Here is an 18,624-nt window from a genome sequence, read left to right on the forward strand (position 1 = left end):
TCTTCAGCTCAAGGTGAGCGCTCTACCACTTGAGCTACAGCGCCACTTCCGGTTTTCTGGTGGTTTATTGGAGATAGGAGTCTCACGGTCTCTCCTGCCTGGGCTGGCTTTGAACCGCGATCCTCAGATCTCAGCCTCCTGAGTAGCTAGGATTACAGGCGTGAGCCACCAGCGCCTGGTGGGACATGCTTCTTTTTTACAGCTATTTTTCTCCTACAGTTTTTCTTTTTGGGAGAAAAAAGAACATGCTTTTTAAAAAATTATGTTTCTGAGAGTCTGGCATCTTAACTGATTTCTTTTTTTTTTTTTTTTGCCAGTCCTAAGGCTTGGGCCTAGGTACTGGCCTGGGCACTGTCCTTGAGCTCCTTTTGTGATAGAATTGAGCAAACTAACTAAGCCACAACTCCATTTTTGGCTTTTTCTGTGATTAATTGGAGATGAGTTTCATGAACTTCTCAGCTTGGGCTGGCATCAAACCAGTCCTCAGATCTCAGCCTCCTGAGTAGCTAAGGCATGAACTATTGGTGCCCAGCTTTTTTTTTTTTTTCTTTCAGGTTTTAGGTTCAGAACCACACCTCCAGTCCAACTTTCTGCTGGCTAATTGGAAATAAGAGTTGAGTGGACTTACCTGTCCAATGGCTTTGAACTTCATTTTTCCAGATTTCCACTTCCTGTATAGCTAGAATTATAAACGTGAGCCCCAGTACCTGGTGCTCTTGCACATGTTTTTTGTTTTTTCCTATCGCTTTCTCTGTCTCTTAACAAAATAGTTTAAGTTATCTAAAAAGCATAAAGAAAAGCGTGCACATGGTCATCACTCCATTCCAGATCTAACCTTCACTGAAACAGAGACGTTCCTTCCTCTACCATCATTGTCTGTGTCTGGCAGGTTAATCCGACCATTCATGGGGAGTCTAGGTCCTTATGGTAGTGCCCCAACACCCAGTAATAATTCAGAGCACTGGCCCTGGGGTCCGAGTCCTGGTCCCTTGTCCCCAGCCACTACCCCAGACTCCACAGCCATGAGAATTCTACAAGTACCAGAAACGTATCTTTGCCCTCCTCTGGTTTTCTCCATTGTTTAAACCTAGTTATCAGCTGGGTGCAGGTGGCTCACGCCTGTCATCCTAGCTACTCAGGAGACTGAGATCTGAGGATCACGGTTCAAATCCAGCCCAGGCAGGAAAGTCCATGAAACTCTTATCTCCAGTAAACCGCCAGAAAACTGGAAGTGGTGCTGTAGTTCAAGTAGTAGAGCGCTAATTTTGAGCTGAAGAGCTGAGGGACAGCACTCAGGCCCATGACCAACAAACAACAACAACAAAAACCCTAGTTATCATGTTGGTCTCAGTCAGTGGTCCACAGTGGTACCCGTTACCTGCCCACTACCAAGTGTCATTTTTTCCCAGTTTGATTGCTCTCTCCTACCTAGCACACCGACTACAGAGTCCCACCAGGCCTTGTCTTAATCTCCTCACTTTTTTAGTGTCATCTTTGGCTTCCTTTTTACTGTTGTCCATTTTTGCTGGACTGTTTTCAATTCTCTTTTTTAAATTTATGTTAAATGTAATTTATTTATCTGGTAGTGCTGGAGATTGAGCCCAGAGACTCATCCAAGCACTCTGCCACTGAGCTATATCCCCAATTTCTTTCTCTCTTTCTCACACACTCTCAGTACTAAATATAGACCCTAGGGCCTTGCACGTGCTAGGTAAGTGGTCTACTGAGCCACCCACCCATCCTAATCTAGCCCTTATTCTTTCCTGTCTCTGATCCTGTGGTGAGTGAATGGTGGTGATCACTGCTGCCTCTTGCGCTTTGTTCTCAACCTTTGACCATGCTGTTTGTCTCCTCCCCAAATGTTCTCCCTATTTGCTCCCACAGTTCCCGTGGGGATAAGGCAGCCAAGCCTGGTCCTCACACTACTGCTACTGAAGGTAGAGCTGTACTCATGTACTCTTCTCTCCAGGCCGCGGCAGAGACAGCGTATGTACCCTAAATGTACGTGGCTGACAACTCCTAAGAGCAGCTGGCCTCGGTACAGCAAACCAGGTGAGGGTCTGAAGGCATTTGGGCTTCAGCTGGGTGCTGCTGGTAGTCCTCCTGGCCTGGCAGCCCTTTGATCAGTGTTGTGCTGGTCTGCAGCTGCCAGATCTCCAAGGGCTGTGTGCACCACTGCTGTAGGACGGCAGTCCGGTGTCTACCACACAGTCTAGCATAATCTGGGTTTTCTCATTTCATTACAGGATTTTCCTTTTTGATTTAGTCTTGGGGCTTAAACTCAGGGCCTACCCACCATCCCTGAGCTCTTTTTCTCAAGACTAGTGTTCTACCACTTTGAGCTACATCACCACTTCTGGTTTTCTCTTGGTTAATTGGAGATGAGTCTCCAATTAAAGTCTGCCCCCAGGCTTCAAACTGTGATCCTCAGATCTCAACCTCCTTAGTAACAAGGATTTCAGGTCTGAGCCTCCAGTGCCTGGCCACTGTAGGATTTTCTACCTTTGTTTATGGATTCTGTATAATACAAAAGCAGTTGAGGTGTGTGTGTGTGTGTGTGTGTGTGTGTGTGTGTGTGTATTGCATGTAGGATTTTCTGCCTTTGTTTATGGATTCTGTGTCATACAAAAGCAGTTGAGGTGTGTGTGTGTGTGTGTGTGTGTGTGTTGCATGTAGGATTTTCTGCCTTTGTTTATGGATTCTGTGTCATACAAAAGCAGTCGAGGTGTGTGTGTATGTGTGTGTGTGTTTATGGATTCTGTGTCATACAAAAGCAGTCGAGGTGTGTGTGTATGTGTGTGTGTTGCATGTAGGATTTTCTGCCTTTGTTTATGGATTCTGTATCATACAAAAGCAGTCGAGGTGTGTGTGTGTGTGTGTGTGTGTTGCATGTAGGATTTTCTGCCTTTGTTTATGGATTCTGTATCATACAAAAGCAGTCGAGGTGTGTGTGTCTGTGTGTGTGTGTGTGTGTGTGCGTGCGTGTTGCATACATACCAGGACTGGGGTTTGAACTCAGGTTCCTGTTGTTACTTAGCTTTTTTTTCATGGCTGATGCTCTACCACTTGAGCCATGCCTTCAGTTCCAGATTTTTGCTTACCAGCTGGAGATAAGAGTTTCAGATTTGTGTGCCCAGGCTGGTTTTGAACCTTAATTTTCAAATCTCAGTCTCTTGCATAGCTAGGTTTATAGCTAGTATAGGTTTATAGACACCAGCACCTAGCTTCAAGTTCATTTTTTTTTTACAATAGACTACCAAGCGCACATAATTGAAATATAGCTTGATGTATAGGCATAGGGCTACATAACGTATAGAAGCATCCAGAGAGCCCTCATGGCTGGAGAAGGGCCAGGGCAGGGACACCCACCATACCTAAGGGTCGGTGCATATTTGATGAGGGGTGGGTGCGGTTCTGAAGATCTGCCAGTGCTGCCACACCTCTCCCTCACAGCCCTGCCTCCTGCTCCTTTGTGGATACTAGAAGATTCTCCCTATGAGGACTCACCTTAGGAACTTGGGGCCTATGTTTTAGAGAGCAACCTCTGGTGCTGCATAGGTGTCTGTCCTGCCAGGCTCCTTTCCCTCCTAGCAGAAACACCTGAGCCCTGGTGTTGATGGACAGTCACTGGCCATGTATTCTACAGGACTCAGGCATCGAGTGGGGTAGTCAGCAAGGAATAACTAAGGAAGCCAAGAACCACTGGCCTGTATCATGGAGGTCCTGGGAGACTGAAGAAATGGGCACTGTAAGCACACACATAGCAGTCGTAGAGAAGGTGTTGGCATGGCACTGTGTTCACTGCATTCTTCTGCCCCTCCTTCATGGTCACCCTCACCAGCTGTGTGATCTGAACATCGCGGGTCCCTGACTGGATCCAGTGGCTGGCTCAGCTCTGTGTGCTCTGTTCTCTGATGATGCTCCAAGTCTGCCACGCTTCTTCTGGTCATTTCCCAATACACCTCATACTCCATGCTGGATCTCAGTTCTATGGGGAAACATGTCTACAAAACCAAAACTGACATAAAATCCCTTCTTGATGTAGCCCAGGCACTGGGAAGTGGGCCTGGGCATTAATGGGAGAGCATTTGATGGGTGTCAGACTATATCCTAGAGTTAGCCCAGCCTCATGCTTTGGTAACTTGCACAAAACCATCTGGGTCCAGTTTTACTCCACCATCCAGCCCAAGCACACTCTCCCAGATCCTTTTGCCTCTTAGGTCTGTCTATGCGTCTGCTAGAATCGAAAAAAGGCCTTTCCTTCTTCGCGTTTGAGCACAGTGAAGAGTACCAGCAGGCCCAGCACAAGTTCCTGGCAGCTGTGGAATCCATGGAGCCCAACAACATTGTGGTGCGTGAGTCCTGCAGCTCTGGGCAGAATAGGGCCAGGCCCCCTGGTGATTTGAGGAGGTGTGCCTGCAGGCACTGCTTCCCCAAGCAGGAGGGACACCTGTGTACAGTGCAAGTGTGCTAGGAACTAAGCAGCGGGCAGTCTGTGAGAGGAGCACATAGTCCTGTCTAGGACAGCCTGCACCTGCATCTCCTGGCACGGCCTGTGCCGCACTTCACTGGAACAGCAGGGGGAGTGCGTAGGTCCTGGGCAGCCCAGTCTGCGTCCTGTGCCTTTAGCTTTACATGCCCAGGCCCCTCTGCTTCCCAGGCTCACCTCACCTGCAGTGAGCACTCCGACCTGTTCCCAAGTGGGAAAAGAAGGCTACCTGTTACCCTTGCTCTTGGTTGAGCTATGGCAAGCTGACCAGGCCCGACTCTTGAGTTCCTATCAGGAGTCAAATCATTGGTTAAGTTGGAAGGGAAATGTGTCGCTTCTGAAGCTCATGACTCCCAGCATATGCAGGGCCCATGCATCTGGGATTATTCCCACATGGGCTTGCCTGCAGCCCTTCCCTAGGAGTCTCCTCCTTTCTGGCAGGTTCTTCTCCAGACAAGCCCCTATCACGTCGACTCACTTCTGCAGCTCAGCGATGCCTGCCGCTTTCAGGAGGACCAGGAGATGGCCCGAGACCTCACAGGTGAGAAGCCCCTGCGCCTGCCGCTGGAGCAGCTCCTGGGCACAGGCAGACATTGTTTCACAAGATGAAGACAGAGGCTTCATGAGATTCAGTTCGCAAACTGCAAAAGCCACCTGTGGAAAGTGTGCAGTGCGTTGTGTAGCTACCACCATGGTCTGTTTCGTGTCCCGTGGAAGAAGTCTCACTCTCTGTTGTCCTTCCCTGACCTCGGGAACACTCTTCTGCTCTGTCTTTGTGAGTTTGCCTTGTATGGAACTTTCGTGTAGATGGAACCATATAAGTACGTGTGGCTTCTTTCATTCACTGAAATGTGTGTGCTGTCCGTACTGTAGCATGTACTACACCTGCACCCTGTTGGTGGTTGCGTAATATTCCGCCTGTGTGTAAGACCACATGGGTAGACCATCTTCAGTTGATGGGCCTTTGGTCTGTTTTCTGGCTACTGTAGATAGTGCTGCTGTGAACACGAGTGTGCAGGTTTTGTGGGTGTTTATGCTTGTGTTACACACGTAGTGTTAGCGGAACACAGTGCCAGTCATGCCTCATAGTGTCTAAAGTTTTTCTGTCTCAAGCTCACAAGTTCTGTGTTGCAGTAAACTCAGACTGGCATCAAGAATACCCAGGAGGTCCCACCTGCCCTGTTTCCAGAATTTTCTCTATTTTGAGTCATCAGAGGGGGGCCACAGTTGCCACATAGTGGCTGTGACACCTGCCTTGGTGTGTCTGTGGTCCACAGAGAGAGCACTGTACAGCATGGAGTGTGCGTTCCACCCTCTGTTCAGTCTTACCAGTGGGACTTGCCGGCTGGACTACCGCAGGCCTGAGAACAGGTGAGCATGCCTGTCCTGAAGCCTCTCCGGGGAGGGTCCTGTCCTGTCGGTGCTGGCCCCTGTTCTTGGATGCAAGGTTTCACGAGGTGCCCATAAGTGACACAAGTGACAGCTTTGAGTTCAGAGCACAGGGGGCAAGAATCTGTCTTCAAGGACAGCCAGGCCCTGCAGGTCCAGGGTCCCTTTCAAGCCTTGGCACTCACAGCCAAGGTGCAGAACTCAAGGTTAGACTGGCCAGGGCCTGCAGGTCCAGGGTCCCTTTCAAGCCTTGGCACTCACAGCCAAGGTGCAGAACTCAAGGTTAGACTGGCCCTAAATAAAACCTTTCTGAGTTAGCAGTGAGTCTGACAGGCCACCTTGCTACAGTGATGTCTATAATTATGTTTTCTTGTGTATTTGGAGGAGAAGGCTAATTCTCTCAGTTGAGAATATTTTAGCATGCTTTGCAGGCATGGGTCCTGATTTTTAAGCTGTGTTCAGTGGAGATTCAGTTTGATTTGTGTGGTTGCCCTTCTTTCCCTTACCAGCCTCTGGCATTTGCTCACTTATCAGGCCTGGGCAGCTGCAGCAGACCCCTTCTCACATCCAGTGCCCTACTCTGGCTGTTCTGGTGAATTCCTGTGTAGGACACCCAGTGTCCTGTCATCTGCACTGGGTGCTGCATCTGACTGTCTCCACTGGATGGCTTTGTGTTGCTTTTGTCTTTTCCCGTTTCTTTGAAATGGGTTCTAAAGTGAATGAGGGTAATTAAAGTTACACAATGCAGTGGACCCACCATTAGCACTGAGTGTAAAGTAAGATCATAACTCTTAACAGATTTTAACTCTCTTCCTTTCCATGATAAATAGCAAACAAAAACCACAAAGGTGGTAATCCTAGTGACTCCGGAGCCTCGGATCTGAGGATTACAGTTCAAAGCCAGCCTGGGCAGAAGAGGCTATGTAAGCCCCAGGACTGGCGCGCGCACACACACACACACACACACACACACACACACGATTACAGTTCAAAGCCAGCCTGGGCAGAAGAGGCTATGCAGCGTGTAAGCCCCGGGACTGGCGCGTGCGCACACACACACACACCAAAAAAAACACACATAAAGATGAAGTCTTCTAATGAGCTTGATTTTAATCAGACATGGTAGTACCTGTAGTCCCAGCACTCAGGAGTCTGAGGTGATTAAAAACAAGATTTCAAAATGAGCTTGGGCAACATTAGACCTATCCATATGTTTTTCATATGTAAGTACATTTATAATAAAATAAGGGCTTATACCTTCATCCAGACAGAATGTTTACTGAGGGACGGAACATATAGATGTCTCTCAGTTGTGTTCTGTGGCTCTGCTGTTGCTTTAACTCACATGGAACCATTTCAAATGTAGGAGTTTCTATCTGGCCCTCTACAAGCAGATGAGCTTCCTGGAGAAACGAGGCTGTCCACGCACAGCTCTGGAATACTGCAAGCTCATCCTGAGGTGAGTGTCCACCCAAGCCAAGCTACCATCTGTCCTCACCACAGCAGCCCCAGGTCTGGGGACTAGCCATGATGATATACCTCTCTTTCCCCTCTGCTCTATGCTTGCTGTGCTGTCTCTGGAAGCCTCGAGCCAGATGAGGACCCCCTATGCATGCTGCTGCTTGTGGACCACCTGGCCTTACGGGCCCGGAACTACGAGTACTTGATCCAGCTGTTCCAGGAGTGGGAGGTAGGTGTGAGTCTGAGCATACTGTGACTCACGTGTGTCAGTGTCTCTCTCGCCTTCTTTGTCCATACGCTATGTGTCAAAAGGGCAGTTTCCCAGTGCACTGGCGAGGATATGAGAGCTAGGGTGAATACCATGGTATTCCCACCTTGTTGGCTCCCTCCTACTTTGATTGAACAGAATCTAGTCTCCCTAGAATGTAGTCTAGTAGCTTAGTGTCAAGACGCATGGCACCACACACTGCTTGCTGCAGAAAGACAGGTGCACATAGTGCTCATAGTGATGGAGAGTTGTGAAAACCTTAGAGCAGGCTGTCACCTATACAGTAGGGTACAGCCATGAAGTAGAGAGTACCATCAAACCAGCGTAGGGACTCCAGCACACTGTCCAGTCCATGTCCTGCAGAGACGCAACATGTTTGTAACTAGTTACATCTGCTGTATTGGATTGTTGACATGTGGAATGCAAAGGAAAGGTGGCCTGGTTCCAAACCATCATCCTCAGGCCCAGATACCTGGCCTATTGCAGTGACACCTGGTGCAGGTCTCATGCCAGGTTTGATCCGTGCTCATTCTGTGAAGTGACAGTTGAGGTATACTAGGTTAGAAGCTATGTGCTAAAACTAGTTACATCTTTCTAATGCAGCTACTGGAAAGTTTAAACAGCACACAGCTCCTCTCATCTCACGTGGAGGGAGGTGTCAGCCTTCGCCTCCCGCCTCCCCCCCCCCCCAAAAGCAAGGACTGGGAGAGCAGAGGGATGACAGCACTGTTTCTATGCTTGAACATTTTCATAGTACATGTTTTCCACACATAATAAAACATTCCACTTTCAAGACATATTTGGAGCTCATAGGAACATAGCTTTTAAAACACTAGGGAGCTGCACAGCACTAGTGGCTTACACCTGTAATCCTAGCTACTCAGGAGACTGAGATCTGAGGATCATGGTTTAAAGCCAGCTTAGGCAGGAAAGTCCATGAGACTTTTACCTCCAGTTAACCACCAAAAAGCCAGAAGTGGAGCTAGTGGTAGAGTGCCAGCCTTGATCAAAAAAGCTAATGGACGGCACCCAAGCCTAGTTCAGTCTCCTGCACAGAATAACACAAGGAGAGGTTCTGGGGGGTCTCACAAAAACAGGGCTGTGGGAGAGGTTTCATGCTTGTTTCTAAGATTATAGCACACTTTGAAGATGATTTCATTTTAAGGGGAGAAGGATAGTAAATCGCATGCCTATTACATACATGCATAGTGAAGGGAAAGAATGGCTTCTCTGAATGGTGAGGTGTTGATACATCGTCTTCACTGACTGCCACACAGAGAAAGGGCTGGCTTCCCTGCTGTCAGAGCTGAGAGCAAGTGTTAAGCCTCCGCTCTTCAGGCCCTCACTAGCTGATGGAGCATCCTTCTTCAGGTGAGGCTGTTTCCCACCCTCTCCTGTCCTTTCTTCCTGTGCATACAGAAAACCTCTTTAGACACAATGTTGCGTTTTCTGTATTTCTTTATCCTAAGTTAAGGAGGTACCTTCATGAAACCCACCAGCTGTGTCTGGCTCTGTGGGGGTACCTGGCAGCATCTGAGTCTCTGTAGTCCTTCACTTGGTAGCTTTTGGGAGGTCTAGTGCCTGGACTCAGGAGGTTAAGCTCTTGCTCAGCTTGCTTACTCAGAGTTGGTACACTATGGAGTGGAGCTATACCTTCGCTTCCAGGGTTTTTTTGTTTTGTTTTTGTTTTTGCTGGTTAATTGGAGATAAAGGTCTGTCTGTCTGGGCTGGCTTACAAGCCTCAATCCTTAGATCTGTCTCCTAATAGAACCTTCACATTTTTTGTCTTCATGACCTTGAGGGCCCAGACTTTGTTTCTTCATTAACCTTATAGGCTCATCGGAACCTGTCCCAGCTCCCAAATTTTGCCTTCTCGGTTCCATTGGCATATTTTCTCCTGAGTCAGCAAACAGACCTCCCTGAGCCTGAGCTCAGCTCTGCAAGGGAAAAGGCCTCTCTCTTGGTCCAGCAGGCGCTCACCATGTTTCCTGGAGGTAGGTGCATGCCTTCCAGAGGGCTGTCTTCCTCTTGTGTTCCCCAGAGAGTGGGATCTGCCCACAAAGATAACTTGCCTTCCTCAGGGTGGGACAGATCCAGCTTCTAGCCCTCCTTTTAGTAAAGGACATACATACACTAACAGGACTAAACAACTGCTGTACTGGTGCTTAGAAATCTGGCCACATACAAGGAACAGCAGGGAGAGGGACACACATCCATACCCTTTGGGGCTCAGTAGGAGGTGAGAGAAAGACCATGATGTCAGCCAGAGATACACTGTTACACAAATTTTGCTGTTAGGGAGAAAAGCGGAGCAGAGAGTGTCTAGGCCCGGCCCAGAGGCAGTGTATGGGCATCAGCCTGGAGAAGTTATTGTGCCATACAGCTGTTAGGGCTCCTACAGACACACTGGGCAGGGTCTCAGCACGCTTCCGTCTGCTCCCTGACCATAGGGTCGGCTCTGTTAACTGAGACGCCACCTATGATCTCTGAGGTTCAATACAGTTGGCAGCTCCTGGGCTTCCGTAGACAACTCGTAGAGGTGATGCAGGACTAGGCAGCCTGTGTGCTGCACGGCAGAGCTGGCTCTGCTACCTCACAAGGGTCTTCAGAAGCCGCTGGCCACTGTGCATATGCAGGCTGTCGCCAAGCCGGTACTCAGCCAGAATGCTGCCTGCCACGGGGGCTGGGCAGGGAGGACAGCGCCCAGCGTGCCACCTACTGACCCACGTCTGGACCTGGGTGGGAGGGCACCGGTGGCTCCCACCCCCATCTGTCTTCCATGAGGTCCGGTCTTCATACGGTTAAAATATCCAGCTACCCATCAAAGGGGGATGATGCGTAACGCTGTCTCACTACAGGTGAGGGCACTAGAAGATTAAAGGACAAGTTTCTATTTCCAGGTTCTGAGGTAGAAACCCCAGCCTCTAATCTGAACCCTCAACAGCAGTAACTCAGTACTGGTCAAAAACAAGGCCCCACTGACTGTCCCAACGTCCTCCACCTTAAAAATACCCAGTGATAGGCCAGTGCTGGTGGCTCACGCCTGTAATCCTAGCTACTCAGGAGGCTGAGATTTGAGGACTATGGTTTGAAACCAGCCTGGGCAGAAAAGTCCATGAGACTCTTACCTCCAATTGACCCCCTAAGCCAGAACTGGGGCTGTGGCTCAAAGTGGCAGAGCAGTTTACTTGAGCAGAAAACCTCAGGCATAGTGCCCAAGCCCTGAGTTCAAGCCCCATGGCCAACTAAAAAAATACCTAGCTGTGTCTGTGACAGGGACCTTACTAAGTCGTTGTCATCCGCCATGGGTGGTGGGAGCAAGTATAATGAGGTCATAAGCTCACAGAGCCCTCGCTTCTCCCGCAGTCCTCATGCCCTTGCTCGAATACTGCAGTGTGCGGCCCGATGCCACAGTCTCAAGCCACCGCTTCTTTGGACCAGATGCTGAGATAAGGTAACTAACTGTCTGTGGGTACTGCTCCCCCTCACAGCAGCAGAAGGGCTTTCAGGGGCTGTGGCACTGAAGGGTCAGAGTGGAACACAAGGGTGTAGCTCCGGGCATCTGTGCCCTCCGTTTTGACAGCCTTGGGGGCAGGAAGCCTCTGGGGGAGCCGGGACTGATTTCCATAGGAAAAAGGTTCTGGAACTCTGATCCATGTAAAAGACATCCTCACCTCTGAGAGAAAAAGTGCTGCTGGAGCAAGTGAGCACCCCCTGACCTAAGACATGAGGTTCACAAAGATGGCTGCTTATGAGAGTGGGAGAGCAGGGCATGAGGTGGGTGTGCGGCCTGCGAGGCCCTCAGCACGGGACCTTCACATCAGTAGTATTCCCACTCTGTGCGTAGGTCAAGTTTCTATAAACGAGGAACGTGGGAAGGATGTAGCCTATGGAAACCCAGCCCTGTCTCTCCATCAGCAGGCTGCAGGCTGACCTCCAGGGCCTGCTCCATGCGATACAGACATGCACATCACACACTCTGAGTCTGTGGAGTGACCCCACTGTCCACAGACTGCTTGGGCCAGTCTGGACCTCTCTCTGCCTACAACTGGGGTCCTGCTGGGAGGGGTTTCTGCTTACGGATACTACTCTCCCACAGCCAGCCCCCTGCCTTGAGCCAACTGGTGAATCTATACCTCGGAAGGTCCCACTTTCTCTGGAAAGAACCTGCCATCATGAACTGGCTGGAGGAAAATGTCCGAGAGGTTCTGCAGATAGTAGATGCTGGAGACCCTGTCGTGGGGTCCTGTGAGAGCAGGTGAGCTAAGCGGGGCTTTCCAGAGCTTGGGTGGGGCGCCAGGCATCTGGCGTCAGCACCTGCTCTGCCCTCCTTGGGTCACAGCTGTGGGGCAGCAGGATTGTGAACTGCAAAACGCAGCTCTTGTGAGGTTGGAGGGGCAAGCGTATAAACTGCTGCTGACGGTGGGCCCTGGAGGGCCCTGGGGTAAGCTGCCGTCACTGTTTGCACAGAATGGTGTGTGTGATGGTGTAGTCACATTGGGTTTTTTTGGTTTTGGTTTTTTTGTTTTTTGGGGGGGGTCCAGTCGTGGGGCCTGAACTCTGGGCCTGGGCGCCATCCCTCAGCTCTTCAGCTCAAGGCTAGCACACTACCACTTGAGCCACAGCGCCACTTCCGGCTTTTTTCTTTTTGCGTATGTGGTGCTGAGGAATCGAACCCAGGGCCTCATGCATGCAAGGCAAGCGCTCTACCACTGAGCCACCTTCCCAGCCCCAAGTCACATTGTTTTAACTTCATCTTTTTTTTGGTTGGTCTGGGGCTTGAACTCTGGGCCTGAGCGCTGTCCCTCAGCTCTTCAACTCAAAGTGAGTGCTCTACCGCTTGAGCCACAGCGCCACTTCCGGTTTTCTAGTGGTTTATTGGAGTCTCACGGGGGCTGGGAAGGTGGCTCAGTGGAAAGCACTTGCCTTGCATGCATGAGGCCCTGGGTTTGATTCCTCAGCACCACATAAGCAAAAAGAAAAAAGCTGGAGTGGCACTGTGGCTCAAGAGGTAGAGCACTAGCCTTGAGGTAAAGAGCTGAGGGACAACGCCCTGGCCCAGAGTTCAGGCCCCACGACTGGACCCCCCCAAAAAAAAGTCTCATGGAGTTTCCTGCCCAGGCTGGCTTTGAACCACGATCCTCAGGTCTCAGCCTCCTGAGTACCTAGGATTACAGGTGTGAGCCACTGGCACCCGGCTAACTTCATCTTGACCATGAGCTTTTTTCCACATTTGCTGTGACAATTGTCAATCTCACCATCACTAGGGAAACATCGAAGCCAGCAGGTTCCCACAGTTAACCATGCTGGCTTCTCCTTTCCCACATGTAGGGATTCTAGTGGCTTATAACCTGACGTGCTGCTTATAAAGAGCAAGCCCTTGCCTGTGTGTGCAGTTTGTCTGGTCTGTGGCCCTCCCTAGCACCCTGACTCTGGAGACTGCAGCAGCTAGGCTGGCTGGCACACCACTTCCCAGAGCCACCAAGGACTCGAGACTGAGGCTGGATGCCCAGCTATGTGAAGGAACAAGGCAGTGCCTGTGCTGTCGGCCCTGATAGCCAGACAGACACTGCTGTTCTGGGCACCTTTTTTTTTTTTTGGTCAGTTGAGGGTCTTGAATCCTGGACCTGGGCGGTGTTCCGCAGCTCTTCAGCTCAAGGCAAGCATTCCACCACTTGAGCCACAGCGGCACTTCCAGTTTTCTGGTGGTTCATTGGAGATAAGAGTCTTAGGGGTGCCAGGCGTCAGTGGCTCACAACTGTAGTACTAGCTACTCAGGAGGCTGAGATCTTAGGATCAAGGTTCAAAGCCAGCCCAGGCAGGAAAGTCTGTGAGACTCTTATCTCAATAAAAACCACTAGAAAACCAGAAGTGGCGCTGTGGCTCAAGCGGTAGAGCTCTTGCCTTGAGTTGAAGAGCGCAGGGATGGCACCCAAGCCCAGAGTTCAAGCCCCACGACCGACCCAAAAAAAAAAAGTCACAGGGCCTTTCTTGCTCGGGCTGGCTTTGAACTGCGATCCTCAGACCTCAGCCTCCTGAATAGCTAGGATGACAGGCGTGAGCGGCCGGGCTGGCTCTGTGGACTGCTCCCCTCCCCCAGCCCAGCAGGAGGGGTGCCCAGCATTAGCGCCCACTGTGGAGATGGCCCGAGCAAATTCTCTGAGCCATGGCTGCAGCTGCCATCATTCCTGTCTCACAGATAAGGGTGGGGTTATTTAGGCCACTGCCAGGTTTGTCTCCAGAGTCTGCCCTTGGAGACCCTAAAGAGGGCCAGAGGACCGGCCCTGAGCATGAGATGGAAGGAGGTTCTTGGCCAGCCTGAGGGAACCAGCTCCTTCTGGGCTGGTTCCAGAATCAGTGGGGCTTGCTTGATTTTTCCCTTGATGAGTACCAATTACTGGTTTTGTTTTTCCTGGCCTTAGAAGGAAGGTGCTTTTCCAGCGTGCTCCCAGAAATATCCACCGCCATGTGATCCTCTCGGAGATCAAGGAAGCTGTTGCTGCCCTGCCCCCGGTAAGGGAGGGCCCTAAAAAGGGGCCAGTGACTTGGGGTCACACACTGGTGGGCTAGGCAGGCCTGGCTAGGACAGAGGGCTCCTCTCCTCAGCCATGTGGAGGCCAGGCACGGCTTCATCTCTGCACCATGGACTTGGTGAGCTGTCTCAGCAAGGTCTCGGGCTGTGTCCCGCTGCAGCCCAGCCTGTACTGACTTCCCTGCCCCAGGCTAGGCCCTGGCTGCCGCTATCTGAAACGTAACCTAGCGGAATATGGGAGGAGCAGGGAACGGCTGATGGTGGGCTGCTTCCGTGAGGGCTTTCAAGCACTCCCTGGCTTAACCATGACTTCCTTGTTGTCTCCCATTACTGACACTGCCAGCCTGGTCTCGGGCGCCAAGGCTCCCCTCCTGTCCAGTAGAGCATGGTGCTTCAAATCATGGGCTAAGTAAGGATGGGCCATCTGGTGTGCTAGTGTTTTGCGTGAGAGACCAGCAGCTCTGGTTACTGGCCTGGGGTCCCCATTCACCACTGTCACTGCTGACACTAGTGTCTGCTTTCCCCACCCCACCTCAAGGGGTGGGGTGTTATGAACTGTGACTGTACTGCCTCCTGCTGGAGGGGAGGCTCCTCCACCACCCCCACTCCCACCCTTTGAAGCTTCTTGGTACGGAACTCAGGCATTTCAGCCAGACATGTGGCTGCCTCCTACTAGACCCATGCGATCCAGGTTGGGAGCCCCTCACTGCTGGGAAGGCAGGGGTTCCCAGCGTGCTCCAGCGTCTCTGTTTTGTGTCCCTCTGAAGGATGTGACCACGCAGTCTGTGATGGGGTTTGACCCTCTGCCGCCCCTGGACACCATCTACTCCTACGTCAGACCAGAGAGGTACCTGCCCCTGCTTTGCTGTCACGCTTACACAGACCTAGGTCAGGGCTTGGAGGTGCTCGGGGGCTTGCCGCCCTGCCGAGCAGGAGATGGAGAAGCAAGCACAAGCATTCAGAGAGCCATCCCAGCATCTGAGTGCTTTCCTGTTGGGTTTTGTAGCAAGTAGGAGAGATACAGTGGGACACAAAAGAAGAAACCACCTCTGGAGTGATACGAGGGGTGGATGTGGCCCAAGTAAATTCCATGCATGTGTGGGAATACCAGAGAAGCCTCACGTTATACCGTTCGCAGGCAGGTTTGTGCATGCGTGCGCAGGCACACACTGCTGTTAGGTCTTGAACTCAGAGCATTGCACTTTCAGCTCTACCACTTGATCCATGCCTCCAATCCAGCTTTTCTTGCTAGTTAATTGGAAATGAAGTCTCACGGATTTTTATGCTCAAAGTAGCTTTGAATCATGATCTTCATTCAGATGTCAGCTTCCTGAGCAGCCAGAATTACAGACATGAGCTACCAGCCCCTAGTTAATATATACTTTCTAATTCAAAAAACATTGCAATAAAGAAACCACCTCTGCCCTTGTAAGTGCTTTGTGGAGTGCTCCGGGCGGTGGGCAACAGGCGAAGCATAGAACCTAGAGGTGAGCACATGATCAAAACTTCAGTGACAGACCATTGGGTGAGTGGACAGGGCCTGGCCAGGAAGCAGCAGTCACCTGCCTCAGAGAGGAAGAACGTGTGCTTTGGCCAGAGGATGTGGGCTATTCATCTAGCAGCAGCGTGTCATCATGTGCGAAAGCCCTGTGCCCAGAACAAATCACAAGCCCAGAGTGCTGCAGTGAGGTCTGTGTGCCTGGGTGAACATTCACGGGACCCCTTCAGAGCCTGATTTGTGAGCAGCTTTTGGAATCCAGGTCATGAAAGGCTTCTTTGCCCTTCCTTCCTGGCCTTCAAAATCAAGCGACTGCCTCACTGGCCACACCCCCATTGCTCCACCCTCAGTGGCCCCAGAAAGGCTCTCCTGCTTCAAGGAACGTGCCTGTAGGCCTTGGTGGGACACACTGAGTACAGCAATGACCCTTTTATAACATTTGGGCTGCAGACCAGGGGTGTGGCTCGCGTGGGCGAGCCCTGGCCTTGCAGAAACGGGTCCCGGAGATCCATTCCCAGTACTACAGAAAGGAAGAGAAATAGGAAAGGGAAAGGAATCTTGGACTGCATGTTCATTAGGAAACCATCCCCATTAAGTTCTCTGGTAGATGAGTGTGAAGCTTACAATGTCTCTTGGTTCAGGCACACCCTGCTGGGCTGTGGTGGCCTGGCCCACACAGCCCTTCCTTCACTGCCTCCCTGTGTGCAGCAGGGCAGCCTCTGCTACCTGTCACCAGCAGGAACCTCCCGCACCATCCTGGCGTCTCTTGCCTTTCTTTTCCTGCTGCTGAGTGCTTTCCTCAGCCCTTACCTGCTGAGAGCACACTGGAACCACGGATGTTCCTGGGCAAGGAGCCTCAGCCATGGCCACAGCAGCCTGGCCATGCTCACGTCTTTTTTTTTTTTTCCATGTGGTTCAGCAGGCCAGGCTGTGTACAGGGCAGTACCCAGATACCCTTCTCTCTCTCCCTCACTGACCCCCCTGATCTGGCCATGACCTGTCACTGGGCCTGGTCTGCTGGCTGACCCAGCAATTGATGGGGCTATCGTGAGCTGGCCTAAACAATGTCTGTTTAGTTTTGTTTTTGTGACCTTCCTTGACTTTCTCTTTCAGGCTAAATTCTATCACCCATGGAAACACAATTGCGCTCTTCTTCCGGTCATTATTGCCAAATTATACCACAGAGGTATGTTGATCCTGTCTTGGCCTCTCCTGCTGAGTAGGTATAGTCACGTCCATGAGTGAGTTGTGTCATGACATACAGGAGCAGGGCAGGGCTTCAGGGAGACCCTGCCCAGAGGCTGCCGTCCTCGTGGGATGTGGAGACTTGGCCTCTCAGAAGCTGTGAATGCTGTGAGGCAGTGTAGCTGGTGGACCCCATGGTCCAGGGCTTGGATTGAACATATGCATTTTTTTGCCTTGCCCAGGGACTTAGTAGGGTCGAGTCCAGTGCTGGAATATTGGCTGCCCTAGGCTTTAGAGAGAACTCCAGTTTGGGTCCCAACCCCAAGTCCTGCCACAGGTGATCCCTGCTCAGACATGTCTCATGTGCAGGGGGAAAGGCCGGAAGAAGGAGTGGCTGGAGGTCTGAATCGAAACCAAGGCTTGAACAGACTGATGCTGGCCGTTCGCGACATGATGGCCAACTTCCACTTCAATGACCTGGAGGCTGCTCGGGAGGACAATCCTGAGGGCGAGGGAGATTGGGACTGAGTCGTCTGCAGACGTTGTGCCCAGTGCTCCTTAATTATGTTCCTGATTTCCTTTGTCTGAATTGACTGATTCCCTGAATGTATGGCTGGCCTGCATCTTGTTCTCCTGTAAATATAAATGGACCGCGCTCAGCTGCTGTGGATGAACTCTCTTTCCGGAGCCCTGGTGACTCAGCATTCTGTCTCCAGAGCAAGTCCCACTCCCAGGATTTGGTGCTCGGTGGGTCTGTGCAGGGTCCCCACCCTCACGTGCTTTATCTTGAGAGTTGATAGAGCAGACACACACAGCTCTCAGGACTGTGCTCTCTTCCTTCTAAGCAGCTAGGGGTTATGTTGGAGTCTCCCAGCCAGATGCCACAATTTGAGGGGGGGGGGGAGTGGATGGATGCCGTGCTGTCCACAAATGCTGTGCCAGCATAATTTCAATGCTGGAGGTGGAACCTAGGGCCTTGAACATGCTGATGCACATATGCTGTACCACCAACCTATACCTCTGACCCAGAACCATTACAGAACTCGACAGGAATGCCCAGAATCGAAGGGAAGACAGAGAAGCAAGTTTAGGGAGGAAAATTGTCCCAGGTAGATCAGGGTAACACAGGATAGAGATCAGGAGACATTTGATACGAGGGCAGACGGGGTGCTCTAGCTGTTGAACCCTAGTCCGAGAGTGAGCTTGCTGCTTTGTAGATCCTGGATCAGCTGGCCACTCAGGGAGCCACACAGACTGTACCTTAGCCGCTGGCCTTAGCTGGGCAGGGTGAGAGGCCTGTAACTCAGAAGCTGCTTCTGGAAGAATCCCAGCTAAGGCTACAAACTAGCAGGCATCTCACAGCCCAGATCTTCCTCCCGCCAGTGGGGCAGAAGGTCCTGCCCTCAGTCACCTCCATCGCTAGGAGGCTCCACTGCTGTCCAGTTACCTCTGTGGGTAGCTGGTGGCCTTGGTGGGACCGGGGACCTCAGGAGGGTCTGGCACATGTCTTTGAAACAGCTTTCAATCCTGGACTGACAGACCAGGCTTCATGGTGCACCTGCTTCCTCCTGAACCCTCAGCCTCCCCAGAAGGCTGTGTGCTCAGTGTGGGACTGCTGACCTGTTGCCTTTGTCCTGAGTCATGGTGGGTGCATGGAAGGAAGCCTGTTTGCCATCTCCATGTAGGGGTCTCCTGGAGCGATCTGGCCTTGATGAGAAGTCGGGCTGGCCCCCAGCAGGAGCCTGACTGGCAGGTTCACATAGTTGGGAGCCGGAGCTCCTAGGACAAGCAAGCCAGGGCCA

At 51.4% G+C, this 18,624-nt stretch overlaps 1 protein-coding gene across 2 annotated transcripts in view; it reads left to right on the plus strand.

The window, feature by feature from the left end:
* The window catches only part of Tcf25 (transcription factor 25 (basic helix-loop-helix)), a 36,806-nt gene extending 19,325 nt beyond the window's left edge, over positions 1-17,481 (plus strand). For both annotated transcript variants that reach the window (XM_013035676.1, XM_013035677.1), the window contains exons 6-18: positions 1,970-2,052; positions 4,221-4,351; positions 4,931-5,030; positions 5,767-5,860; positions 7,245-7,337; positions 7,463-7,568; positions 9,442-9,601; positions 10,974-11,061; positions 11,707-11,865; positions 14,030-14,120; positions 14,907-14,986; positions 16,751-16,823; positions 17,192-17,481. In XM_013035676.1, coding sequence (XP_012891130.1) covers positions 1,970-2,052; positions 4,221-4,351; positions 4,931-5,030; positions 5,767-5,860; positions 7,245-7,337; positions 7,463-7,568; positions 9,442-9,601; positions 10,974-11,061; positions 11,707-11,865; positions 14,030-14,120; positions 14,907-14,986; positions 16,751-16,823; positions 17,192-17,350 — 1,417 coding nt within the window. In that variant the 3' untranslated portion in view covers positions 17,351-17,481. The remainder of the gene's footprint in view (positions 1-1,969; positions 2,053-4,220; positions 4,352-4,930; positions 5,031-5,766; positions 5,861-7,244; positions 7,338-7,462; positions 7,569-9,441; positions 9,602-10,973; positions 11,062-11,706; positions 11,866-14,029; positions 14,121-14,906; positions 14,987-16,750; positions 16,824-17,191) is intronic.
* The last annotated feature ends 1,143 nt before the right edge of the window (positions 17,482-18,624 follow it).

The sequence above is a fragment of the Dipodomys ordii genome, unplaced genomic scaffold, assembly GCF_000151885.1.
Source record: "Dipodomys ordii isolate 6190 unplaced genomic scaffold, Dord_2.0 Scaffold217, whole genome shotgun sequence".
NCBI lineage: Eukaryota > Metazoa > Chordata > Mammalia > Rodentia > Heteromyidae > Dipodomys > Dipodomys ordii.